Raw genomic sequence first — 27,992 nt, 5'->3', positions numbered from 1 at the left:
AAATCCCGCAGTGCCAGACGTGTTCCGCTGCTGAAGCCAGTGCATGTCCAGGCCCGTCTGAAGTTTGCCAGAGAGCACATGGATGATACAGCAGAGGATTGGGAGAATGTCATGTGGTCAGATGAAACCAAAGTAGAACTTTTTGGTATAAACTCAACTCGTCGTGTTTGGAGGAAGAAGAATACTGAGTTGCATCCCAAGAACACCATACCTACTGTGAAGCATGGGGGTGGAAACATCATGCTATGGGGCTGTTTTTCTGCCAAGGAGACAGGACGACTGATCCGTGTTAAGGACAGAATGAATGGGGCCATGTATCGTGAGATTTTGAGCCAAAACCTCCTTCCATCAGTGAGAACTTTGAAGATGAAACGAGGCTGGGTCTTCCAACATGACAATGATCCAAAACACACCGCCCGGGCAACAAAGGAGTGGCTCCGTAAGAAGCATTTGAAAGTCCTGGAGTGGCCTAGCCAGTCTCCAGACCTCAACCCCATAGAAAATCTGTGGCGGGAGTTGAAAGTCCGTGTTGCTCGGCGACAGCCCCGAAACATCACTGCTCTCGAGAAGATCTGCATGGAGGAATGGGCCAAAATACCAGCTACTGTGTGTGCAAACCTGGTAAAGACCTATAGTAAACGTTTGACCTCTGTTATTGCCAACAAAGGTTATGTTACAAAGTATTGAGTTGTATTTTTGTTATTGACCAAATACTTATTTTCCACCCTGATTTACGAATCAATTCTTTACAAATCCTACCATGTGGATTCATGGATTTTTTTTTTTTTCACATTCTGTCTCTCACAGTTGAAGTGTACCTCTGGTGCAAATTACTGACCTCTGTCATCATTTTAGGTGGGGGAACTTGCACAATCGGTGGCTGACTAAATACTTTTTTTGCCCCACTGTATGATGCATATGACTCAAACTTGGGTCTTGGGTGTGAAAGGCAGAATGATTAACTTCTTCACCATCAACCTCTCCAGCCTCCAACTTTCTTGTGACTGGGGATGGGAATTGATAAGATTTTCACGATTCCGATTCCATTTTCGATTCTGTTTAACGATTCGATTCTTTATCGATTCTTCTTTTTAAATTCGGGGCGACTGGAATCGATAAGGGAATCGTTTGCAAAATGGCAAACAATTCCAAGGAATTGAAACGGTGGGAACCGGTTCTCAACAAGAACCGGGTTTCGATACCCATCCCTACTTGTGGAAATTGTTCATCTCCTGTACATGAAGACAAATAACCACACACGAGAGAAAACAGACGGATTAAAAATTGTGTTCAGGCATGAAAAAAAATGTGTCATTCAACAAGTTGCCATCAGCTCGGTTATCATCATCTTCATCTGCATCATAGCTGTCACACATGTGAGGAGGTAAGCTCACAATGAGGTTCAGGGCAGGGAATAGGAAATTAGTAAGGCCATGAACAATAGCTGCAAGCTGCAAAGACTTTCACACCAAGCTGAAATCAAAGAAGTAAATGGCCTGATTGCTAAAATAAACATTAAAGTTAAGCTGTTGTTCTTGTCGTTGTTGCCACTGCTCCTTTTAAATGTCAGTGCATTCTTAAAGCAAAGAATTGTGAACTACTGATGTGGCAAAGCGTAAGCAAACTCTCAGCTGTAAATTAGCTAACCCTTTTCTGCTTACTGTAGCTGTATACAAACACCTTTCGATTGTACTGAGAGCCTATCATAGAGGTTTCACACGCAGTATCTGCAAGTAAATGTTCTTTGCCCCATCTGGCTTTGTTGAAATTTTGCATATTTCCCAAGCTTATCAGTAACTTTACATTATAATCATAAAGGATGAGGGGTAGTCAAAACGACCAAAATTTGACATGACTTGCAAAACATTAGGGTCAATGCTGCTGAACATCTACCTAAGAAGTTCGTTGTTAAACTTTGTCTTTCGACTGCTTTATTGTCCAGATTTCTAGAACACAGTCAGATGTTTTTAAGTTAAGATTGTCAAAAGGAAGTCACAATTGCAGGAAGCTGATATTCCACCGTTTATTGTTCATGGATAAAACTAACTTACACCGCAGTGTTCTTAGAATTTCATTCATTGTTAATGTTAAGAACAAAACAAACTGTCCACAAATGTTAAGATTTGTAGTATCTCTCATATGGGGAGAAAAAGTATTCTTTGGTAGTTTGTAATAGATTTGGAGCTTGCTATAGCTTTCCTTTACAAAATCTTTTTTTCTTAGCTCATTACCACGTCTTTACTTTTGTTGTGTTATAACATGTTTGACTTATACCAGTGTGCAGTTTTCTACAAGCTCCTTATAAAATTGTAGATGTTTTTCCCCCTCTCCTTTTATGTCTCTGCCTCCCTGCTTGCCTATCACAGTGACCTTGCAGAATTTGCATGGTCATTGAAATAATCACAGCCAGCAGGCTGCTCCTCTCTCTCTCCACGTTGCTTCACCCCTTCCCCGGAGTAGATGGAAAACTGCCAGGAGTGATTTTGAAGACAAGCTACAGTGGTTTACAGCACCTGTGCAATGCAATTTTCCACTCCTTTTTTGTCATTTCCTACCACAACTTCACTATAATACCTACGGTTATTCTAGCAGGGCAGCTTTTCTGAATATCAAATATTATTTTTCTTTAGCCTGCTTTGCATTCCCAAACTCTAGTTTCACAACATGGCATCTGGTGGACTTATTTGCTTGTTAGCTGTCACTGCCGGGTTTTGCCACCTTGCTCAGCCTAGTTTTTAACAGGTGAGTAAAAAGTTACCTGTTAGGAATCAAAGAGGTCAATGTATAAAAGGATTTCTCGATATTTTAGTTTTCTAACAGCACAAATATTGTTATGGGGATGCTCTAGATGTGTGCTACACTGGTCACCTGCAACATTAAAAGTAATGTTTACGTTTGGCCCCCTCATGCAGCCAGCCTAGCCCTGAACCAGCAGATCCTTTGAGTCCTCTGAATTTCAAGATGGGTTGAATGTTAATTTAGACTGGATCTCTGGACTTTGAAGCCGAGCTCAGTCGTGTGGTCTCTTTATAATGTTCCTTGAGTTGTTCCTGAGCAGTTTCTGTTGTTTAGTTGGGCCATTGACCTGTAGTGGGGTCCTCCGCTAATGCGGCCTTTTTTAGGCAAGGGTGCTTTGTTTGCATCAGTGTTTAGATGGTTGTTAACAGCAACGTACATAAAAGGACCCAAGCTTGCAAAGTGTATTCTTTTATAATGAGATGATCATTGTATAATAGTCGGTGTCAATAAATGATAATTGAGGATAGAGCCTCATTTACTTCCATGATCATTGTTATTACATCATGTTCGGTCAGAGAAACCAAAGATATCTTTGTTTGTTTTTGTTTTTTTTAACATTATAACATTCTGAAGGCCTATTTCACCTTAATTACTATTCTATAGAAGTTTTAATTACTTTAGCAAATCACTACATTCACCGTCTGTCTCGTTTTTCTCCACAAGTTTCTCCCACAAAGTAATTTTTAAAAGGAGTTTTGGCATGCTACGGGCTGACTACAGGATTGTACTTAGCCAGAGGGATCTTTCTTCCTGACTCTTTCTTCTTCATACCTGGCCTTTACTCTCCTCCTCCTCCATAAAGAGGTGTGCTGTTGAGGCATGATTCTGTGAGGAAACTGGGACTCGTGGCCTCATCTCTGTAGCCTGGAGGAGGGGAGAAGAATCTGAGGGTATATATATTTTTTATTTTTTTCCCTTTCTCGCTCTTCACCACACCTCTTGAATGTGTGTAAAAGCAGGTCGATACACAGCTCTGTGGTGAACAGAGTGTGAAAAATGAGCTAGGAAAAATGCACAGAGTGATGGAAGGATTACAAAACAGAAGATGTTTTTGTGCTGATATTCAAAATCCTTGACCACATCAACTTGTGAAACCACCTCATCAGATGAGAAAATGATTTATTACTTTACTGAAAAACGACAGCTTTCTCCCGTTAATAGTAAAGGAAACATAAAAAGAGAACATTTTTTAAAAACTGTTGCAGTTTCCTTTTTAAGAGCAAATCTGTTATGTTGGCCTGTTTTCCAAAGAAAAAAATGGTAAATGGTCTGCATTTGTATAGCGCTTTTCTAGTCCCTAAGGACCCCAAAGCGCTTCACACTACATTCAGTCATGCACCCATTCACACACACATTCACACACTGGCGATGGCAAGCTACATTGTAGCCACAGCTGCCCTGGGGCGCACTGACAGAGGCGAGGCTGCCGGACACTGGCGCCACCGGGCCTTCTGACCACCACCAGTAGGCAAACACGGGGTTAGTATCTTGCCCAAGGATATTTGGCATGCAGCCTGGGATCGAACCACCGACCTTCTGATTAGTGGCTGACCTGCTCTGCCACCTGAGCTACAGCCACCAAAGTTCAGTGGTTTCTTATCTGGGATACATGACGATGATGATTAGTGAGGCTTCAGCAGGAACTGTGGCAGGCCAACCTATATGGACTCAATCTCAGTAAAAAAAACAGCATTTAAACTAAACTGCAGTTTCATTGTGTCTTCCCAGCAGTTATCAGGTTGTTTCTATTTCTGCCTCTGCATCTGATTTGGGGAGTATGTGTTGTATCCTTGGACTGATTGCTCTAGTTGTACATTTATTTTCTCATTACTCTCCACCAATTACTCTGCACTGTCGTTGACCTTGTAAAAAGACTTCGGAGGGAGCATTTGGGCGCATTGTTGAGCTTAATTACACCGAGGTTTCCTAATTGCTCTGTCATTTTGTCGTTGGATGCTGCTGCTTAACTTTTCTGCCACACAATTATTGGCCCCTTCGCTAGCTATAATGCAGTGTTTAACTGGCTCACTGGACCTAAAGGCATGGAGTGGTCTCATGGTGAATTCCTATCAGTTATAGATCATTAATTTCACTTCACTTCAGGTCATTCCAGCTTCATTTTGTGTAAATGGCACAAACTATCAAACCATCTCAGAAACATAATAAGGTCATTGCCCTATATTATAATATTTATGGCTAATGATGTATATGTATAAATATGTATATAAATGTATATCAGGAAATGCACTTAATTTATATTTGCTTTTAAAAGCACAGTGAGTTTAAGCTGAACATAGTTTCTAGCTTCATGGTTTTATTTAAGGCTCTGCTAAAGTAGCTTTGCAGGGTTCACAGTTCACTCTATTCACCTTATAATGGCCTTGGTGCAGCTCCTTAGTTCTTTCTCTCTCTGTTTTTCACTCCACTTTCTTTAAGTCAGCTCTCTTCTGGTTGGCTACATCTCGTAAACCGAAGGTTTGAGAAGCACATGGCTGGGATTTAGATACTCAAACAGCTGAAGCTTTTTGACCCTGATGATAATATATAATAGTCATCCTCTCTCTTTGACATCATGACCTCATGTTTGTGTTGTGAGTGGACATTTTTTCTTGACCATGTATTTTATTTTTGTGTTGAGTATGAGGAACAGATTGTTTGCAAGACATTTCCAAGTAAATTGAGGTCAGTTTGTTTACACTGCACATTTAAACTTGAAGGTTCGAAAACATAAACCCACCCGTTTAAACCATATATATAAATAAAATAACAAAAAAATAAAAGTTTAAGCAAGTATTGATTTGATGATTCGCTACATAATCTGGAAAGGTCAACACTACTTAAAAGCTAGTGGCGAACTACTGTGTCTACATTAACAGTAGACGAAGAGTGGATGCTGTTTTATATGTTCAGTCCAAGTTAGAGTCAGAGAGATGTGTGTGACTCTTGGCTTTCTAAATAAAGCCAGTTTAGGTTTTTCCATAAGAATGTCCTATTTACATGGCAGTCCAGTAACCTAGTTAACCTAATCAGGCCAAAGATGTAATGACCTCTTAAATGCAGGCTGTTTATTACATTTAACCACTGCAGATCTGTCTGAGAAATGGAAAGTGAAGTTGAAACTGACCTGATATGATTTGGTTTATACTTGATTTGGTGTGTTTTGTTCCAGATGTTTTAGTCATGGAGCACTGTGCCCTATCGAATGTCTACCCTCTGTGCCTGTTGTCTGGACATCTGAAAAAATATCACAGATAATTTTTATCAGCTTCTGAACCTATTTTTAGTCCACGCTGACGGGCGTTCTGGTAATCAGGTGGTGATGACAGATTTGTTTTGCGCAAATGTGTCACTGAAATAAAGTCTGTGCGGAAGAGGAAAGGAACAAATGGTATTATATGGTGCTGCTATAACATAAGCCCCCGCACCTCTGCAGTATTTTCCTCTGATTTACAGTAATCCTTAAACTTCTGTGTGCTGCCTTGTTGTTTTCTGGGGGGTGTGCTGCCAGTGAAAAGGCCACATTTGTCACGTCTCAGACATGACTCACTCTTTTTCCGGTGCCCACTCATTATTGAGGTCCACTGCATTTAGTGCCCATTACATCTATAGCTCTTTTAGATTTCTTTAATGTTTTTTATGCATTGAATCTCCAGTTTATTTAAGATATTAATGTTTCATGTTTGTTTTTCTTTGTGAATCATCGTCTTCCTCCTACTATTTTGTCCTCTATCTTTTGTCTCAGCCCTGAAATGTTTGCATCTGGTTAGTTATTACTTTCATCTCATGTTTGCCCATAGATGTCCTTTTATGTGACTTTAATATTGGACTTTAGTGGCAATATTGAGTCATCTTACAGTATGTAGGTAGTCTTTGATGTAGCTTTAGTCTGAACACCGCCTCTTTAATCAGCCCTATCTCCAATTGATTTCTCACCCACATGTTTGACTTTAGAGACGTTGTCGATGTATAACGGAAGAAAGTTTTTGTTTTTTATGACTCCTGAGATAGAAAACAGTTGTTTGTAATGACCTCAAGGTTTTTATATCAGTGTTAGCATTGTGTTTGTGATTCTAGAGGCTCTTCTGACCTCTGCAGTTGTTCCAGGAAGTCTTTACCAATGACGGATTTTTATATTTTTAGTATGAGAGAACTGTTCTGATTCAACCTTTGTATTCTAGTAGAGAGGCTGTTATTTTAATTGTGGCTGATTCTCATGATGACTGTTTTCATGTATCATTTAGTCTATAGATTGCCATCAGATGATAAAACCAATAGTAAAAAAAAAAAAGATCCAAATACTTTTGGCTCTTTCCTGCAATCAGCTAAATAGAACTATTTAATGTTCACTTTTATTCTTTTTAAAAATCTTATACATTTTAAAGCTCCGTGTTGTTTCTATCTCAGATGGCCTGGTTTTATTAATGTACATTTTGGTTTCATAGAGTGTCTAGCATCACACGTATGTTATAGAAGGCTAAAGCCGTATAAGGCTGTATTAACATTGTGAAATATAAGAAAACCGGGGACCCCATTTGTGAGTGGATTATATATTGGTTTTTTTGTTTTTTTTTAAGTTAATTGTTATTTGTTATTTTTGTTTAACGGTCAGTTTTTTTTAATATTCATTGGGACAAAATTTAAGAAGTTCATAATAGATATGATGTAATACTGAGTATTTGGTGAACTGTAGATAACTATTGAAGTCCATGTGTGACAGGGATTGCAGTCATTACCCATGAAACAAGGAATTCCCAGTGAGATTGTTGAAGGACTTCCTGCCCTCTGGGAAAACTTTGACTCGGGAGGTAGAGTGGGTCATTTACTAATCAGAGGATTCGATCACTGAGTTATTCAGTGAAGTGTCTCTGGATGTGCGTGGTAAATGAAGGCAGCCTAGTATGGATGAACAGTATGGATGGATATGTGAATATTTATATGGAAGTGTCGTATTTAAAAAAAAAAAAAAAAAAAAAAAAAATTACTCCAACTCTGTATTACAAGACAAACAACGCTTAAGGCCACTGACTGACGGATCAGTATAATAGTCTCAAAGAAATGTATGTATTGATGCGTTCTCAGGCTTCCTGTGTTGGTAAATTTAACTGACATTTTAACTGTTTCATGCATGTTTTTCTTTTATTTCAGTTAGCTTTGTAAGTATTCAGTATTGTTTCTGTTTATTGTCAGCCATTTAGCTTTGACTGAATAAAGTCTACTTAGATAATTGCAGCTCCCCTCCAAGCCTCTTTATCTTCACTCTTGCTGAATCAAGTGCTTCATGGCTGTGGTCTGTCACTGTTGTCTGGGTTAATGGATGCATAGCTTCATTCAATGTCAGTGAATGGACACCCAACACATTTGGACTGCTTGAAGGACCCCAGTCAGTGTTTGAAGAAATAATACCCAGTCCTGTCTGGATTTGTTTTTTAATGTTTTAGTGTGCCCAGCTGGGTCAGAGTGCACAACAGTGAAGCTGTGTCTGTCTAATAATAAGATCAGACAAAATGTGTACAGCGTGGCTGTACAGTATTCAGTGGTTTATCAAATTTTATGTCTCTTTATTTTTAGCTTTTTTTAAGGTTGTAATAAGTTTTGGTGTTCAAAAAAAAGTTAAAGTGATTTATGTTAGTTGGAAATGAAAAATGTAAGGTTTTTCAGACTGACCTTTCACCTGTGTTTACAGATGGTATATTTACCTTTCAAGTGAAAGTGTGGCATTTACTATCTTTGTTTTACAAAGCCAGATGTTACAGTGTTGGCATAAGAAGGTGGAATGCTATAAACAAAGCTAGCTTAGGTGACTTGGCTTGTGAAAGGCAACCATAGATGGTATTTGTATATCACATGGACAGAGATACCTGTTGATTACTGCTAACATAAAAATAAAATAGTGCTAGAATTTAATCTGCTGAGAAGATCTAAGCACACATTTCTTGGATGGGCTTTTGGGCTGTGTTAACCCCACATAGTTTCATAAAGCAGAGAATTACCCATGTCGACTAGAACAGTGTACCAGGCTGGAAACGTGTCTGATTCATGGTTAACTGTGAGCATTTTAAGGGAATTATATGTTTATATAGTTTACATACTGGTTGTTTTATGTGATCAAATTGTGATAGATGTGTTGTGATTGTTGTTTTAGTGGACTCTAGTTGAAGAACAGGCTGTGTCCCGTTAATGTTCTCTGATGTTCTGCTGCTGAATGGGAAATAAACCGAACGTGTCCTGCCTGTCGCCGAGGGATTACTACAACAACAGTGCACACACACATGCACAGCCATCTGCCTCATCACTCACAAATCAATTCAGAGTTCTGCTGCAGCCACACTGAGGTTAAACAGTATCTGACAGTGAATTAAAGACTTCGTTTGCTTTCAACAGCCTGATGGCACGTCAGACGTTTATCTTGACTACGAGAAAATGATAATCTCCGTCTGCGGAACACTCATTTATAATGGTGTAAATCACACACACACACACACACACACACACACAGTGAAGCTTGATTCTGCATGTGCTTGTCAGTTTTTGCTTGATAAAAGACTGAGGGGTCCATAAATTGAGTTATTGCACAGGTGATAAACGGTTCTACAAAAAAGGCCTAAAAAGCTGAGAGAAAGGATCAGACAGGTGCACAAAGCTGCAGGTGTCCTCTTGTACTGTCTCCCTAACCCTTTAAACCACATTTTCCTATTTTCAGTTCAGCAGGAAATGTTTGGCATGCTGTATGGGCAGCTCTGTTGACATTTTCTGCTGCTGGCATTGACGAGTAAATGTTTTCGTCAGTGTAGCTGTCTCCACCTCCGCTTGCTTTGTCCCTGACATTTCTGCATTGTCCCTGACATTTCTGCATTTGTTACGTTAACCACAAAAAGTCTATCTTGGCAGAAAACCACTGAAATAAATTATAAAGGTTTTGACTTACGATCCATTATAGCACCAACAAAGGCAGAATTTTCAGGGGTTTAATTTTCTGCAGGAAAAACTGCACTTTTCCCCCAAATGAGCTTAACTAAGAATCTTTAATAGTTCTGTACAGCTTGTGTAAGAAACCCATAGTAAAGCTAAGCCGTGTTTACATCATCTTACTGTAATGATCGTAGCCTTTGTATGTGTATATGTATGTCCTATTTCCTCAATAATGGTTGGGCTGTAGCTCATGTGGTCATTGGAGTACGAATAAATGTAAATTATAGATAGAGAAAACTGTAGAAAAAAGTGCTTGTATGAATAGTTGTGATTTGGTGAGCGAGGCATATACAGCAGATGTATATGTTTCTTTTTGGGGGGAGGGGGATGTTATGTTTTTGTTTTTTTTGTTTTGGTTTTTTTTATCTATGTTAACTAAAAAAAATACTATAGATTCTTTTGATTTTCATTTCATCTCCCCCCTGCAAATGTGATGTTACATTCTCCGTTTGCTTTGTTTCATGGTCATGTCATACAGGTCATTAGCCAATGAAAATACCCCTGATTAACCTCCTTTCTAACATAAACAATTACCTAAACAATACGTTTGGAAAATGTTTTATTCATTATGACCCTAAAGGAGTGACTAAGCCCATAAGTTCATCAGGAACAGAAGTCTGGGCTGGGGCTATTTTCCCATTGACCTTCTGTGGTCTTTTCACAATCACGGGAGTCAGCCCCTGGCAGCAATTAACAGGAATGCAGGTTTAAAGTTCATTTAAACACACTGACTGCCAACAACAAGCTATGTGAAAACCAGTTAAAACCCACACCTCACATATCTACATGGAAGGACACATTCCCAAAACAAGCTCAAATTTGCAATTTATAGTTGACTGATATATGCTGATGACATGACTCATTCAGAGTGTCTGCATGGGCAGTTTTCACAGTTCACTGTCAGGGTTGAAATTTGGTTAATTTAAAGGCGCATGAGTGATTTGTTCAGCATAGCAGCAGCCTGCTGCTGTGCATCACACAAGCTATTCGAAGGAAAGGGTTGGCACTGGGACACACTGTGTGAAACCACCTTATTGAGATAAAGTCACCAGAATTTCACACGTAAATCATACATAATAGAGAACAGTGCAGAAATTTGTTGAATTAATTAAGAATCTTTCCTTAAAAAATGACTCATAATAACTGCTTTGTTTGCTTTTTAGCTTTTTAAGGCAACTCTGTGGCTGAAGCTTTTTAAGGCCAGCTGGAATAGTAGTGGTCTTGTAACCAGAAGATAATGAGGTTAAAAAAATTATTGAAAATAGGCCAGAAACTCTCTCTCTTTCGTGAACCATGCATCACCACTTAAATGAGTCTTTAAGCAAAGCATTTAATGCCCAGCTGTGCTAATAAAGTTTTTTTAAAAGCACCAAACAGTAGGAAACTGTTGCTTCAGGCCTGAGAGTGTGTTCATTTATAAATGCAAAACAGATTGATAAAAGTAGATCCAGTCCACTGTGCTGTAGCGTCTTAAGTTAAATGGGTAGTTTAAATAGAGTGGAGCAGACCTGAGTGTGAACACCTGGATTTGAGTTCCCACATCTCAATCTGGGCTCTTTTAGTTTGCCTACTGTGGTAATATGAGTAAGATTTGCAGTTGATTCAAGTTTTAGAGATTTTCAAATATTGTTTGAAAAAAAATGCTAAGGCTAAAGATGTTGTTGGGCATATTTGGCTTTACAGAAAACACAGGCGGTTAGTAGTTGTGATAGCCTGATGTTATCATGTTATAAAAGTGGCGTCAGTGTGCGATTATCTTGCAGTACAGCACATGTATCAAAAAGTTTTATTTACCTCAAACCTTATTTTTTTGCAGTAATCCAAAATCTTATGGAAAAAGTCAAAACTTTGTAAAGACTCTGGACAAGCTTAGTGTTCTTAGGAAACCTACTCAGGTTCATAACGTGCTCTGTTTATTGTGGCTGAGAATCAGATTCAGTGAACTGGTCTCTAAGCCTGTGGAATGATATTGTGACTGGGATTAGCTGAGCAGTAGGACGGCACAGATAAGGAAGAGTCTCTGTATCTTTGCTTCATATCTTCATCCTCCTCATCTGTGTTGGCTGGATTGACAGAGCTGGATTGAGATAACAGGCGTCAAGATGTCAGCATCAGTCAGTTGTGATTTAGATAGCCTGCTATGATGCAGTCCTCCATTTATCTATTTAAGATACAATGAAGCGGCCCAGAATAGGATAATCTCAACCACGGCTTGCTTTTCTGTGGTGAAAGTGAAAACATCATCTTTTCAATCTGGTTTTTCCCTTTTATGCTTTTTGTCTAAAGGATTTCTTTTTTTGATACATTTTCAAAACCAAGATAACAAATGCACTTTCCAGGCTAAACAAACACTACTTCTCTTAGCTGTTCTTAAAATCCCTCTTTAAATATCTAATGTTTCCTACCTGGCAACAGGATGGTTGGCTCGATGTCTGTGTGTTAGATAACAACATTAAATCCTCTGCTGGAGCCCGGATTGGAGGAGAAAGCTACATCTACATCTTTGGAAGTCACATCCATTTGTATTATGTGTCCTGAGCAGTGACCACACCTGCCCCCTTGCCTGCTACCCTCTTACATAAACACACACACACACACACACACACACACACACACACACACACACACACACACACACACACACACACACACACCTTTATATATAATATTTATACATGCCAGCTGTCCTTAATGGACCCCTCCAGCTCTCAGCCAACCGCTGTGCTGGAGTATTAGCATCATCAGCTGTGACCAGTCAGGTACATGAAATTAGAAGATTAATCGGCATCTGCAGAGTCTTAAAAACAACACTATCCACATCCTTTATCCTAAGGCACCTCTTCAAATATTACCCATTGTATTTTTAGACTTTATTAGAAGAACACATGTGTTAATGTGGGCACAGCTGCAAGCCCATGGAGTGAATAGATGACCCTGAGTAACACCAAGCCTGTTTCTGCTCACTTGTTCCTCTGTTTATGAATCTCATTAATGTGTGTGAGAACTTTACTGCATTGGATGGAAAAAAAATAAATAAATAACATGTTCACAATTTCTCTGGTTTATCAGCTTGTAGAGATTTCCCTAGTTCCCTATGGAAAAGATTGGCATCAATATTTGGATAACGTTCAGCCTTATCCATTGGACTGTGTTTAAGTAGTTGGCCTTCCTTAATTGACTGATTAATTATACAAGGTATTTTTTCCACTTATTTCCCTGTAATATTTTTTAAATCCAGCACCTAACCCAGTGGGGACTCATATTTAAAAATAAATAAATAATTTAAAATAATTAATTGATTCAGAATGTTGACATTGTTTTAGTAATTAATCACATCACTGGGGAAAAATGCTTAAAACTACACAGGTTCACTGGTTTCAGTTATGTAAATGTGAGTATTAGCTTTTTCCCCCCCTCTTATTATCATGTTAAATTAATTGAAATGAGTCATTTGGAGACGTTACCTCAAGATAAAAGAATCTGCAGTAAGCATTTTTCACTTGTTAATTTTTTTTAAGCCTACATTATTAATGTAGCTGATGGTGAGACCAGCCATGATGTGTACTTGGAGATGGTGGCACTGAGAAAAAGACAGGAGACTGAGCTTAGGTAGAAGAGTTTGGAGACTGTACATAAAAGTTTGTCAATCCTTGCTTATACCAATGTGACATATAGATGACGGCTCAGTTATCTGCAATAAAATACCAAGAAGCCTTTTTAAGTTAAAGATGGATTTGTAAATGTGATATTTATAAGGTGTAGGATAGTATTGTTGAAAAGGATAAGATTGACCATTTGTAGGAACTGAACATGTATCTGAAGTTATAACTGTAAATCAGTGACTTTAATAATATTAATGAACATCCTGTAGCATGCTTGGAAAAGTACAGATTTATACTTTCTTTTTGTTTTGTTTTTTTGGCATGTGATTAAAAACAACATTGTAACTGTACCACATACTGAAGGCATTTTGAGTTCACCCAGGTCTTGAACCCACCTCAGGCTGTTCTCTTTTTGTCCCTGCATTGTCTGCTCTTTTCTCCTGTTGAATGTCACTTCTCTTGGGTTGCGCAACTATCTTGGGTGGGGCCTGTGTTTCAAGGCCTTTCTGTGTGTTTGTCCATGGTTTGCTGTTCTTTATTATTCAGTTGGGTCATATTTGGTGAGATTACCTCAGACTACACTGAAATAGGCATCAAGCTGCAATGAGCATGTGTTTTACAATCATGGGGTTTGTCCGGGTGTCTTTGTAACTTTTCCAGACACATTAAATGTTATTTTTGATTGCAAGCTCCTTCCCTCTGTGTTTTTTATTGTTTTCCTTTCCCTCTGTGTTCTTCCTACAGAAGAAAAAATGTCAAGTTTAGTTCACTGCTCGTGCTGTAAAGTTCTCACTGCGTTGCAGTATCTGTGATGTAATCAGCTCGGCTCTAACATAGCCTCCTTTCTTCCTGTTTCGATCAGGTGTTGTCATGCTTCCTAGCTGGTTTCACCTGTCACATGTAGCTATGAATTAAAGTTTACCAGTATACCAGTAACTACACTGATCCCAAAGTAATTGGGTAATTTTGTTTGGATCAAAAAAATGATTAAAACATGAACTTTCCATTGTAACATGAAACCTGTATCCCACATGTGAAGAAAAATGGGGAGTTTTTCTGCTTCCGTCAGCTACATTAGTGCAAAAAGAAATGTTATAAAACCCTTCCAACTACATTATGCAATACACTGTAACCACCGAACATGACCATGTAAAGCACTGCAGTGAAAAACCCCTCCAGTGAAACTAAAAAACTGAATGGACAAGGAAGTAGAAGAGGGAAAGGGCCGGCCTGTCTATTTTTGTTTTTGTGGGCATGATTGTGCATGTGCACACTTGTATGTGTGCACACTAGTCAAGCGCGCACACTTGATTCACATCAAAGTACCTGTGTGTGTGTTTGTGTTTGCATGGCCCATATCCCTGCAGGTATGTGGTAGAGCAGGTTCATCTGTGTCAAATAGAAGAGGTAAACGTGGACAGACACCTCTGCCTCCTATTCCTCCTGCAATACTGCTACGTCTCTTTAGGTTTAACTTTGTTGTCAGGCTGCCACCTAAAGGACGGTGCGACCTTAACCTTTGTCTCTTTGATTGGTAAATTCTTTAAAGCACGTGTGTAAACATTTTAAGGTACCCAATTATCGCAGTTTACGCCGTCTTTTGCGATGGGCCCATCGCACAGGTTGATATCGCGATGACAATAAATTTTCGATTTATTGTGCAGGCCTAATATATATATATAATCTCTGTAATCATCAGTTTGTAGTCATGATCACAATGTTGCACATTGATCTGTTTTCAGAGTGTTGCTGAAATGATTTGACTAGAAACCAGACATTTGTTTTTGAAAAGCAGCTGAGCAGTTTTACAGTTGACCCCATATTTACGAGAACCAGGATAACTTTGCATAAAATGAACACACTGCTCTGAATCTCTCAGACGAGTCTAAATATAAACAGCATCTGCAGCCAGTTCTCTCCAGTGTTAGCGCTGATGGATTCACTGCCTGAAGCGGAGTCTTAGGTTCTTCTGTTTTTCCTGGTCCTGATGCGGTTTATCTCTGAGCTGAATAACACTGGGCCGGGTGGTTATTATTCAGACTGCAGGCTGTGCTGATAAGACTGTAAATTTAGAACTGGCAGCATCACTCAGTCCCTTTCGTTTCCCCACCCATTAAGCGGTGCTCTGGCCTATAATAGGAAATTAAGATGCTGAGCTGCAATCAGAACTGTTAATTGGCTGCTGCTGCTGCTGTGTAGTGAACCCTCAGGCTCAGACTGTGGCCTGTACACCAGGTGCTGTGGTTGCCGGACACTGGCGCCACCGGGCCCTCTGACCACCACCAGTAGGCACTTTACCCATTGCCTACTGGTGGACACAACGACCGAGACTGTCCAAGCCGGGGCTCGAACCAGCAACCTTCCGATTACAAGGCGAACTCCCAACTCTTGAGCCACGATCACCCTCTTTCTTCTCACAGTTTGGTTTCTTAATGATTTCTGTTCGTGCCGTCTCTGAAAATGACCACTGTCATATTTGGAAATATTTGTTTTGGGAAATATTTGATTTTCCTCCACAAGGAAGAACATAAAACATCGTTAAATGTTTCTGATAGTGTAGCATTTCCAAACTTTAGTGCTGCACACTAAAATGGGTTCTTTCTTCTTAATTTAATTTGCCTGCTTGATTTCCCATGATTCCTTATTTTTGTTTTACTTTAATTTATTTAATCCTAAATGTTCATGGGCATTTCAGACAGAATTAAAGAATTAAACATTAAAAATGTTTATCATTTGTTCTAAAATACTTCTCACAGCCCACCTGCAATAACTACAAAGGCCACACTTGTTTCCACTTTTACCAGCTTGTAAACTGTAGAGGGTTTCTGTGTTCCTGGCATTGACTCGCAAGTGGCTCAGATTTATTGTGGCAAAGCAAACTTAATCAGCTGTTCACCCACTGAGCTGCATCGGATGCATTATACAAGCTCTCCTCTTATTGTCTGTATTATAAGATGGCACTTTAAACACTAGGGTTACTCATAAATACCTAATTTTATGCTTCATAAAAATGTCACAGCGAGTGCTTTATTTCGGATATTTCACTGCAGGAATCCCTGTGCAGAAAATGTGCGTAGGTGCTGACACCTGACTCCATTGCAACCTGTACTTAAAGCACAGTGTACTGACAAAGAGAGCAGCTTCCTCATACTGAGAGGTCAACCTCTTAATGTTCAGTGGCTTCAGAGCTCCGTATTGATTAGCTGGTCAGTCTGATAACACCAGATGTCCAGCACCAGCTGCTCAGGGATATACTGCTGCTTTAACAGAGTTAAGAGACTCCCTGTGCATTTTTAATGAGCCAACCTGGCAGTAAAGACTTTAGTTACATAATAGGGGTCTATTTGATAGAGCATATACAGCTTTGGTGATAAGCATGTTGTTCTTTTCTGTACTCCTGAGATGCTCAGATTGGTACAGGCATGAAGGGGATTTTTATTCTTGTGTTTTTACAGAATTGATACAAAAACAAACTCTTGTTTTCTGTTTCATTAGAACTTCTCATCTCTTTTAAAAATACAACCCTTTGGTCTGGCAGTAATACACAAAGTGTCTACTTGTCCTGCACAGATTTGATGGAGTATGTAGAGTGTTACACGCATATTGTCATTTACATAAGATAAGATAAGATAACCTTTATTAGTCCCACACGTGGGAAATTTGTTTTGTCACAGCAGGAAGTGGACAGTGCAAAAGTTATGAGGCAAAAATTAGAATATAATAAGAATAAATACAGTACACAACTGTACAGAATAGAATAAAATAAAATACTATATACAGTAGAATAAAATAAAATAAATATACAATAAGATAAAAATAGAATACAAATACTATATACAACTGAGTAAAAATACAACGATGACAGAAAGGATTATTGCACTTAGTATTATTGCATATGTATGGATGTGTGTGCTTGATCAGTTAAAGTCTTTATTATGGAGTCTGACAGCAGTGGGGAGGAAAGACCTGCGAAATCTCTCCGTCCCACACCGTGGGTGCCGCAGTCTTTACATGAAGGTAATAGCAGTAAAAGGATGTGGATGTATATCACATATAATCAGAAATGACAAAAATCACCATCATCTAAATATCCTCCTTCGTTCGATTGCAAAAGCTTATAACAACAAAGAAGACTCTGGCCTGCCAAAGTGCAGTGAAGCTAACGTTTGATCCAGCTTCAATTAAACAAATGAAACAAAGTAAATGCACTTAAGGCACTGAGACATGATAGTTGCTGTGTATCAAGGAAAATAGCCTTTTTTTACCTACATTACATGCATGGATCGCATGTGGCTTGTTGCTGTACTGCTAGTAGAAAAAAACAAAACAACACTGCTTTGTTGAATTCGCAGAGTTGTCTTTTTTTCCACTTAAGCTTAAATTTCCGAGCAGCCTTGAGGAAACTGTGTTTTTCGTGGCCAAAACTGAAGTGGGCGACCACCTCTGTGGCTTTTTAACGGTCGATTGACTACCAGGACTTCCCCTTTGACAGATCCATGCACTAAATCACATGTTTGTGCAGCATTATGCAGGAAGACCACAGAACAGTCACCAGTGTTGCACGCTGCATGCAGTAAAGCAGACTGACAGCTTCAATCAAATCACTCAAAATACTAAACAGGGACGATGGCAGTGATCCGTTTGATGAAACGTTTTTCGCGAGCCATTTCAGTCCATGAAGAGGATGACGTATTTACTATTTGTCAACCACTGGAGGTAATTTGTCGTGCATTTTAATTAATGGGTGGAAATTTGCTCAGCATTGCAGAAGCTTTCTACTGAATGCTGGCTGTAACTTTGAAATCTAGAGCTTTGCTTGATAACCCGCGTGGTCAGAAACTTTTAAAGAAAGTTTGGACTTCTGTGAAATGTTTTCACAAATAGAGGGATGAAACTGTTTTAATTATATAATAAGATACAGTATGTATATTGTGGTCCTGTGATACTGTATTGAACAGCTAGCACTTCTACGGAATATCAAGTTCTCCTTGGTACCTCCAGCTGTTTGCTTGGCTCCTGCATATTTCATCCCCATTGATTCCCATGCAATAAAAACATCACAGAGCCAACGTTGGGAGGCCTCAGGGCACTGGCATTATTCATGCCTCTCTCTGCCCTGTTGCTCTGCAGCCGCGCTCCTTCTTTGTAATGCCAACATGAAATAATCATGACAAGAAGCCCATTGACTGGATCACTGGTTCATCTGGGTTTTAAAGGATGCTCTGTCATTAGAGCAGAGCTGTACTACACAGCAATAGAAATGTTCTTCTTTGACTGAACAGGAGCTCTCTTGTTCACATGGCACTTGAATATCACCATATTTTACGTTCTTAGGAGGTTAGACTTGTAATCATGTTTGCCACTGGTTAAAGTGACGGTTACAGACTCACACTTAAAAACATTTGAGTCATGGTTGGTCAGGTTTTCCAGCTTGTTATACAGGAACATTTTTGTAAGTGTTTAAGTATCAAGACCAGATTGCTGCATGTTGAAATTAAAACAGGATCTGAAACGTAACTCATATTTTCCTTGTGAACTTGAATAGCTCAGTCCAGCCAGTATCATTTTTCACTGTCTGCAGAAAGTTCTTCTTCTGAATGATGTGTACGGGGGGACAATGCAAGTTAAAAAGGAATTCTTATCGTTAGCAGTTATCCTGTTAGTTTTTAAGTAAAAATGTCAATCAACACATTAGGGTTTGCCAGTAACCAGTAACAGTCCTTTTCTGTGTTCAGAGTTGTTCAGATGAGGTTGGACAAACTCTCATCCCAGTGTTTAGGATGCATCTTGAGCTAGTTTAACTTCCTCTTTTCTACCTGACATGGGTTATTGCCACTCCCGGTTGTATAACAGCAGCAACTTCCTTCCCTTGTCCTTCTCCAAGTTCATTCAATGATCTGCTCCTCCACGGCTCACAAAGCCTTGAAGTAGAGCTTGTAATTTCTCTCTGACTTTAGTCAGTTACTCAATGCTCCAGTGCAGCTGAGAGAGTAGAGTAAACCTCAAACCTACTGTGAAGATTAAATGACTGACTTCATTTGAAACTCTGTAGGAATGGAGTGTGGGGGTGAGCTGTTTGATGTATGTGCCGTTCTAAAATGTTTCAAATGAAAATGTCTACCAGCTTGTGCGTGCAGCTGGTGATTTACAGCCTGAAAGCTGTGAATATTTTACATCATGCCCCTTCACTTACTGTCCAGGAACTTTTATGTAACAGACTTACATCCGGTCACAGATGAATCACAGTTCCCTCTTTCTTTTTTCCCTTCCTTAGACTGTGTCTTCTGGCCAGGGCCGCCCCGAGTCACCCGTCTACAGCAACCTCCAGGAACTGAAGATCACCCAGTCTACCCAGCCCCCTCTGCCCTCAGCCTCCCCGCTCCATGTGGTTGGAGACTGGGAGACCCATAAGGACCAGAATGGTAGGCACTTCTACTACAATCGCGCCACCCAGGAGAGGACCTGGAAGCCACCTCGAACCAGGGACAATAGCACCAGAAACTTGCAAGGAGAGAGCCACAGCACCGGAGAGAGCTCAGAGGTAAACGCAATTTACCGTAGTGGAGGTTAGTGAAGTATCGCGAGCATTGGCAACACTTTTGGGTTGCCTTTTCCTGAGCCATGTGCCCTAGTATCAAGATGCATTACTTTGAGTTTTAACAAGCAGTGACATAGCCTCGTGAATAAATATGAAAACATAACATTAGACTGATATATCATTTTAGATGCTTAATATGTGAAATGATGGATAACAATACATTTTAATAATGAGTTGTGTTGCTGTGAAATGTGCAGCAGTTTCATTGAATCCAGTCTGATTTGCAAATGCAATATATGACACTTTGGTAACCATAGATATTTTGGTAAACAGTAACAAATAGAAATATAAGCAGCTGCTTGGACTATGAGTAAGCCTGTAAGATGATCAAAATGTTTGGAGCAAGTTCAAATTGTTTAACACCCAGCAAGAGCACATAAAGTGACGTGAAACTGCCCATCACATCATTGGTACTGTAAAAATGCTTTAGATAGCTGTTACAAACATTACAGAAATCAAATACTTTTTTCATTTTAGGTATTTTTATCTTGAAAATCAGCAGAAACATAGTAGACAGCAGTCTACAAGTCAGGTAAAAATGCAGCTGTAAGAATCTGAGAAGTAGAGATCATAAAGGGTCTGGTCCTTTTCCTTTTTTTGCCATACATGTCAGCCTCTGATCAATCACTGCATAATTAATATGTACTGTCCCTTTTAAATAAGCATTAAAATAAAGCAGGTGCAGCCAGCCTTTATACAGCTCTTCTGACAAAGTTTATATTTTATTAAATCCTTTAATCTAAATTAAGTCCCAATTGTTATCGCATCAATTTTTATAACAACATGAACTCGGAAATGTTACTGTTAAACCTTCGAACAGGTGAGCCATTAATCACCTGATGTTGCAAAAATGTTGACAAAGTCAAACTGGTTCTCACAAGCACACAGTTACATAAACCCGCTTGTACACAGAAGTTGTTCATATATACTCACCCAGCGTCAAAGCATGAGTCAGAGACAAATATTAAACTGAAAACAAATATGCCGTGGCAGTACTTCATCACATATTGTGGCTGTCTTCTCACTCACATTGCTATACGCGTAGACAGACGGAGGCAACTGCAGAATTGCTCTTTCAGCCCCGCCAGATTGTTTTGGGAGATTTGGATTATCAGACAGAATATATCTCGGAGATAATGAAAGTTCTTGTTTTCTTTCTGACGCAACAACAGAATGATTTGTCCTCGAAAAGCTATGAGTAAAAGTCCACAATGCTGTATTTCAGTTCAAATGAGATGACTACAGCTGATCAACAGTGAATGACTATTTTTATAATCAGCTCACACACATACACACACGCGCTAGTGACTTACCACATACCCCTGAGTCATCTCTAATACTGACTCAGCCTCTGTTTCATTAAATGACTGCACCACACTGCCACCTTCAGGCCCAAAGCAGGCACTGTCCCCTCATCTGTTCTGTGCCACAGTGCGGGAGCTGCCTTCATCACTGGCCAAAATCAAGCAAGAACATTTTTAGCACTCTGTTGACGTTTCTGGGTCTCTATACTGAATCAAACTGGTGTTGGGTGTTTTACTGATGATTTATTGTTTCTGGGTGCATGACTGTCTTTTTTTCTCTCCAACGCTGTGGTGAAATTTGCCCTCTCCTGTCTCTTTCTCTTTTTAAACAAATGGCAGACCACCCCTCTCTCGCTCTCGCCGTCTTTCCTCCCCTTTCTCTCGCTTTCTATTGGTCGACTGCAGCCTCTGTCATCGGAGGACACCTGCTTCAGTACCTACTCTACCTACTCTAGCCAGTCAGACAGCCAATATGGCTCACCGCCACGTGGTTGGTCGGAGGAGATGGACGAGTACGGTCACACGCTGTACGTCAGTGACTATACTAACGAGAAGGTACCGGCTGCTCTGCTCCAATCTGTCTTTACTGCTGGGGGTTTCTGGGACTGCACGTGGGAGCAGGTTTTGATTTGATTTGCTGGAAAGTTCTGCTTGGGGGGCACAGCACAAATGTTTCCTGTTAACAAGGAAACTATGATGACACCAAACTATACACACTTTTACCTATTATTTTCTTATTGTCATAATTTGTTTTAATGGCTTTTATGTGTAACTAAAAGGAAACCCAATTAGGTCAAATCTACTCAGAAAATAAATTAATAAAATCTTAATCAAGACAATATAAAAGAAGGCTGAAAATTAATATATAAATAAAATACATTTTTAGGATTCAAACCACTGAATGATTTTTCTCCGGTGTGTCTGCTCAGTGGTTAAAGCACGTTGATGACCAGGGAAGACCTTATTACTACAGTGCAGACGGCTCCAGGTCAGAATGGGAGCTGCCGAAGGTGAGACGCTAAAACAGTCGAGCGATGAGAATTAATGGCGTACTGACCTGTCGTACAGGTGAGCACAGTGTACGTGCTGCACAACCGCACAGGATGGACCACATGTGATGGGGCGGTAAAGCTTCATACTTCAATGCGACAAGCGATAACTAGAGAATACTTGCGACATCTCTACTGCACCTAATAATTTAATATATTATTGCAAGGGCTTTTTTTTTTTTGTTAATGAAAAAATGGTTTTATGGGTATACTGAAGTCATGCAATTCTTTGTTTCTTCAATGAAGTACAACCACTCCCCTCCCCAACCCTCTGGGGATGCTCCAAAGACCCGCAGTCTAGACAGAAGAAATGTGGAGCCCATCGTCCTGACCAAGTGGAGACATAGCGCCCACGTCCAGGACCCAGCTGACAAGGTCTGACACCCCTATACAACAAATTGTCAAATTGTACTATTAGCCTCATGCACCTTACTTATCCTTAAGGTTTCCTGCTGCACCTGGATTTAAAAATAGACCGAGATATTTGTTGAGTTAAGATTTTCAGTTGTAGACTGATTGCTTTGCAGCGGCTGTTAAAAACCAGGCGTTTCCGAACAGGCTCTGCACGCCCACATCCATACAAACACCAAGTCAGTGTCTGTTCCTTCAGCCTGCATGACCGTAATCGCACAACCGGAGTGATTATTAAACCTCCTTTCTAACTCTCAGTTGATTTTATTTTTAATTTAAATAATTTGCATTAATCACAAACTGGACTTTTGCAGCAATGTTGGATGATTGTCTTTAAAATGTACTGATTAGCCTGAACATGAAGTAGTTATAGCTGCATGAAACCTCATAGAAACTGTAGTTGCATCCACATCTTAATTAATAATCCTTTTGTGTCTCCTGGAAAACACACAGGTACTAGACACACATTATAATCTCACTGCTAATTACCATCACCCTCTTTCAGTTGTCCGTGTCTCCTTAACCTTGCATCATATTCTCATTAACCTTCTTTTGTTAGCCCATTTGACATTGTTTCTTTTTTTCATCCCTGTCTCCTGACTAGGACGCTCCTTTGGGTCTCAAGCCCCCCTCTCCTGACTCTGACTCCTGCCCTTCGTCTCCCAAGCCCCCCGCCTCTGTTAGTACTCACCACTAACCTCACCTTCTTCACCTCCTGCAGGGATTTAACGTGGTCTCAGATTGTTGGATGGTGACACATGTTGTATGGCAGGTTTCCTGCACAGGTCTTTGTCCCAGTTAAATAAAAGAAGCTCAACATCCTGAAGGAAAACTAAAGTCCAATTGAACAAATACCTTAAACCTGTGTAGGAAATCCTGTTAATAAGCAGCACTGTGGATTATAAAAGCATTTCTTGGCCTTGGTTAAGCACACAGAAGTTTTTATATTGTCAGAAATTGTTTCCCTGAGTTGGTTAATTCACCAAAAATCACCGTGTTTGTCTGAATGTTGCACAAGTAGTTTTAACGTTAGTTTATTCTAATACATTTTCATTCATTCAATTCTGCCTTTCAGAAAAGTGGTATAGTAGATTTTTGGATTTTTTGCCTACAAGCTAAAGGCTGTTATTATTCTGGTGGTGGGATGTTTGGTGGTGGCGGTGGTGTTTTTATACAGCAGTAGCAACCAAGATTAAACAGCATCTCTCTCTGTCTCTTTTTGTGGGAATTATCAAAATTAATCAATGTTAAAACTGTGTATTAATTTTTTTCCCCCTCTGCAGCCATCTGAAAAATGTGGAATTCTGAATGTGACAAAGATCACTGAAAATAGCAAGAAAGTGCGGTAAGTAGTAGTAAGTAGCATGATGATTAATATTATGGTTAAAGGGATTGATGAGTTTGCCAGTCAATTTCTCCATTACCCATAAAAGAATTTCAATATATGAGATTAAAAATAAACTGAAGCTGCCTCGCCATAGTTTCAGGTCATGTCTCCACATATAACCAACATTTGTGACACAAATGGTTCTTGTATAGTGCTTTTCTACTCAAAGCGCTTTACACAACTTGTGCATTCACACCAGCACATTTTTCTAGGTGCTTTCTAAGTAACATTCATACACATTCACACTCCGATGGATTGCAACATGGGGTTAGTATCTTGCCCAAGGATATTTAGCATGCAGGCAAGGAGCAGCCTGGGATCAAACCACCGACCTTCTGGTTAGTGGCTGATCTGACCCACCTGAGCTACAGCCACCCCTGTAGCTCAGGTGGGCTTACAGGTTCGTACCTGGACTTTTCAGTCCTTTAGTGTGTGTGAAAAAGCCGATGCCTATTTATGACTATTGGATTTATTTATTTGCTTTTTAAATGGAGCTTCAGGCGACAATGTATTTGCAGAGGTACTCGTTTAACTCGTCTTCTTTATTTTTGTTGGTGAACGACTTTGCTGTGTGTGATAATGGTGCAATGAAGACTGTAGGAGAGACAAGTGAAATATTTTACACAGTGAAAAAAACTGAATTATTTAGTAGAACTAAACTACAGAATCAGCTAATGTTGTGACTTAACACCATTTTAGCTCTTCAGCTGATATCTCTGCCACTACATCAAATAATCGTGGTCAGCCAAATCAGTCAACATTGTACATTGTCAGTGTGTAAATGTTTCATAACACCCGGCGCTCCTGTTTGTCGCTTACACGTTGTGCATTATGGAGGTTGGATATCACTACTCTTATTAGGTGAAGGTTAACCTTCTCTGCCGCCATGGCAGCAGTGCCGCAGGGGGATGATAGGACAATCGAACTATAGAGAAAATCCAACCCCAGTGAGTAATACTCTCTCAGTATTATTATCAGCACAGCAGAGGGTCTCTCTTATTAGGCTAGTCCCCTCATGATTTAAAAAATAATAATAAAAGCTTTTTTGCACATTTCCCTGTAAGTTGCACCAGGAATCATTGTGTTGTTAAAAAATAGGCCACAATTTGTCCAAATTAATTGCTTTCTCAAAGAGGGTCCACACTGGAAACAATTAACTTATGTAGTACTTTGTGGCTGATGGTTGGTCAGACTCCAGTTGCCTAGGTAACCCTTGAAAGTATTTACCAACCCTGTAATGTCAGTCAGCGGTATCCTTTGCTCTCACTTTTTGTGAGAGGAAGTTGAATAAAGGACCTACCTGCTCAGCAGAGGTATTTTGCCCATCATTATTGAATGTTTGACGTTCTGTAGTCTCTGGACACCATGCTGCTGCTAGGACATCTCTTTACTGTCAAATATTTCACAGCCTGTCTGTGTAGGTTCTGAGTCATCCAGGGCATGGTAGTCTATCTTAGAAGCTTTTTTGAACTTCTTCCCATATGAGTATGAGTATCACAGCCTGCTATGCGACGCTGATGTAATGTGTTTAGCCCATGCAGATGTTTTGTTTTTTTCTTTTATTTACCACATTAGGGTTTCTTTGTAATGATAAACTTAAAGATTGATGCATGCTGTCATTACTTTTTTCTTTATAAATTCCAAACAATGCAGCATGACACACGATACTGTTTTTCCAATATTTTGGAAATTATTTTGTTACACCAGTTGAAATACAGGCTATAGACGCCATTAGAAAAAAAAATAAATTAAATGGACGTAGCTTCTTTCTATGAAAAGTGAAGCAAATGTAGAAGAACCTGAACTTGCATTCTTTTTATTAGCCACAAGGAGGATAGCTAATAAAAGGCTGCAAAAAGACTTAAGATCCTATCGAAGTATACGAGAAATCGGCTCATACATTTCACCTCAGTAAACATTTTCCAGATGAGTTAATGTCCTCAGTCACTCCTCTCAGGTCATACTGAAGTCTGTTTGGTACATGCTGGTCATTCTAAGGGTCAGAAAGGATGTATCCAGGTTATACTATTTGGTTTCTGATGGGCAAGTCACTGGCCAGAGCTTCACAGTTAGACCCACCCCTTGTTCATCACATTCGCTTCAAAAGCAAGACGGCGATGCTGATGGCAACGATGCTTATCTTAAGACTTTAAAACTAGACTTCATAAACTTGTGGGTGATGTTAAAGTGACTATGTCCGTCTTTTACCCTGTCGGATGAGTGGAGGACAAAAAGATTGAAAAACAAAAAAGGAGGCAGTTAAGTACTCTCAGTAAATTAACAATAGAAACGATCCCGTGAATGTTTCTCCAATTCTTTTCTGTCTTGCATGTACATGATGTAGTTGTCTCTAATCTCAGCACTTGTTTTAAGTACATGAAGTATGTTTTTTTTGTTACTATTATTATTATTATTATTTACATCCATTACAGGAAGAACTGGACTTCTTCCTGGACCGTCCTCCAAGGTTCAACGCTCCTGTTTGCCAAAGGACAGGGAGGTGGAACTAGCTGGGTGAGTGATAGAAACTTGCTGCCATTAAAAGCTGTCGTTTTGTATCAAAACAGAGCCACACACTGTTTTGTGAACATTAAAGGCCATTGAAAAGAGTTACTAATGTGGCTCTGCTGCTCTGTTGTATTGAAAGACCTCCTTCAGGGACTTTTTCATCTGAGTTCACTTTCTTACGCTTCTGACACAGCCTGTATCGAACACCGACTTTCATGATTAGATGTATGCCCAGCAGTATCCTTTTCATTATGTACAGTTCAATTTTGATTGCAGCTTTGTTAACACAGTCCATAACTTCATACATTAGGGAATATTTTGGAGGTAACCTCTCCTTTTGGTGAAGTCTCACTAACTCAGTGAGGCCTGAAAAAGGTCAGTCTCAGTGGAAAGGTCGTTCTGCTTATTTATAGTGCAGGTCAGTTCCTTTGATCTGAAGGGCAGATGTAGGAGTGTTAAGAAACACTGTGTGCATTTAAGCTTTTGAATTGGATGACTATCTGGTTTCTGTTATCTCAGTCTCAAGGGCAGCCTGGCTGCTAACTGTTCCTTTACCTGTTGGATATAGTTAGCTGGTGGTTAAGAAACTCGGTGACAGGTTAAACTTCTGAATTAATTAAGCATGCCTCTGTATTCTGTACTTATTCCCCTGCATCTGGGGTTATTATATAAACCCCATCTCTTCAAAATTTGCACAACATTTTTCAGGCTGTTTGTTAGGTCACTGAGGGGGAGTTGAATATTCTCTCTTCTGTATGTGTCCTTTTCTTTCCATGCCTCCATCTCTTTACCTTTGGCCTCATCCTCCCATCATCCTTTTCTTTCATTCCTCCCTCCATCCCTCTGTTCAGCCATACTATCAGAGCGGCTACTTCCCTGAATTGCTCCTGTCACTGTTGAGTAACTGGAGGCCGTCAGCTAAGAAACAACCTGATGTCTCCTTTGGCTGCTCAAGGCTCAACCGAGCCTCCTCTGTATGTTCTTCCTCCTTCCTTATGCGTGCTTCCAACTCTTCCTACTTCTCTGCATGCCATCTTCCTGCTGTCTGTCATGCTCTGACTAATATTCACTGGCATGACTCAAAAAAAGGGACAATATTGCTGTCATTACTTGCTAATCTCTGGGTTGACAAACAGGATGTAGATTTAATTTAATCATAGAGTTGTTTGGTTAGAAATGGAAAACTGGGATGGAGATCTGCAGGGCATCACAATTATTGATTTCTCACACAAGCAGGATTACCTTGAGTTTTAGATGTACTTGTGCAAATCAATCTTTTCTGGACTGTCTTTGGTTTATGAGCTCCTGATGTGAAACGAGTGCTACAGGTGGATTTTGTCATTTTTTTTGTTTTTGTTTAGCACA

The 27,992-nt window shown here is 39.7% G+C and overlaps 1 protein-coding gene across 6 annotated transcripts in view; it reads left to right on the top strand.

The window, feature by feature from the left end:
• Positions 1-27,992, top strand: part of LOC309693459 (rho GTPase-activating protein 12-like) — a 60,473-nt gene that overhangs the window by 26,030 nt on the left and 6,451 nt on the right. For 2 of the 6 annotated variants that reach the window (XM_082512670.1, XM_082512669.1), the window contains exons 3-10: positions 19,645-19,911; positions 21,612-21,827; positions 22,202-22,282; positions 22,568-22,696; positions 22,849-22,911; positions 23,337-23,411; positions 24,016-24,077; positions 26,552-26,633. In XM_082512670.1, coding sequence (XP_082368796.1) covers positions 19,645-19,911; positions 21,612-21,827; positions 22,202-22,282; positions 22,568-22,696; positions 22,849-22,911; positions 23,337-23,411; positions 24,016-24,077; positions 26,552-26,633 — 975 coding nt within the window. The remainder of the gene's footprint in view (positions 1-19,644; positions 19,912-21,611; positions 21,828-22,201; positions 22,283-22,567; positions 22,697-22,848; positions 22,912-23,336; positions 23,412-24,015; positions 24,078-26,551; positions 26,634-27,992) is intronic. The other 4 variants (XM_082512673.1, XM_082512671.1, XM_082512672.1 and 1 more) reach the window with 4 other exon arrangements.

This window comes from Aulonocara stuartgranti (genome assembly GCF_965226115.1).
Source record: "Aulonocara stuartgranti genome assembly, chromosome: 18".
NCBI lineage: Eukaryota > Metazoa > Chordata > Actinopteri > Cichliformes > Cichlidae > Aulonocara > Aulonocara stuartgranti.
Note: the sequence above shows the minus strand (reverse complement) of the source record. Positions and strands in the feature narration are given on the sequence as shown.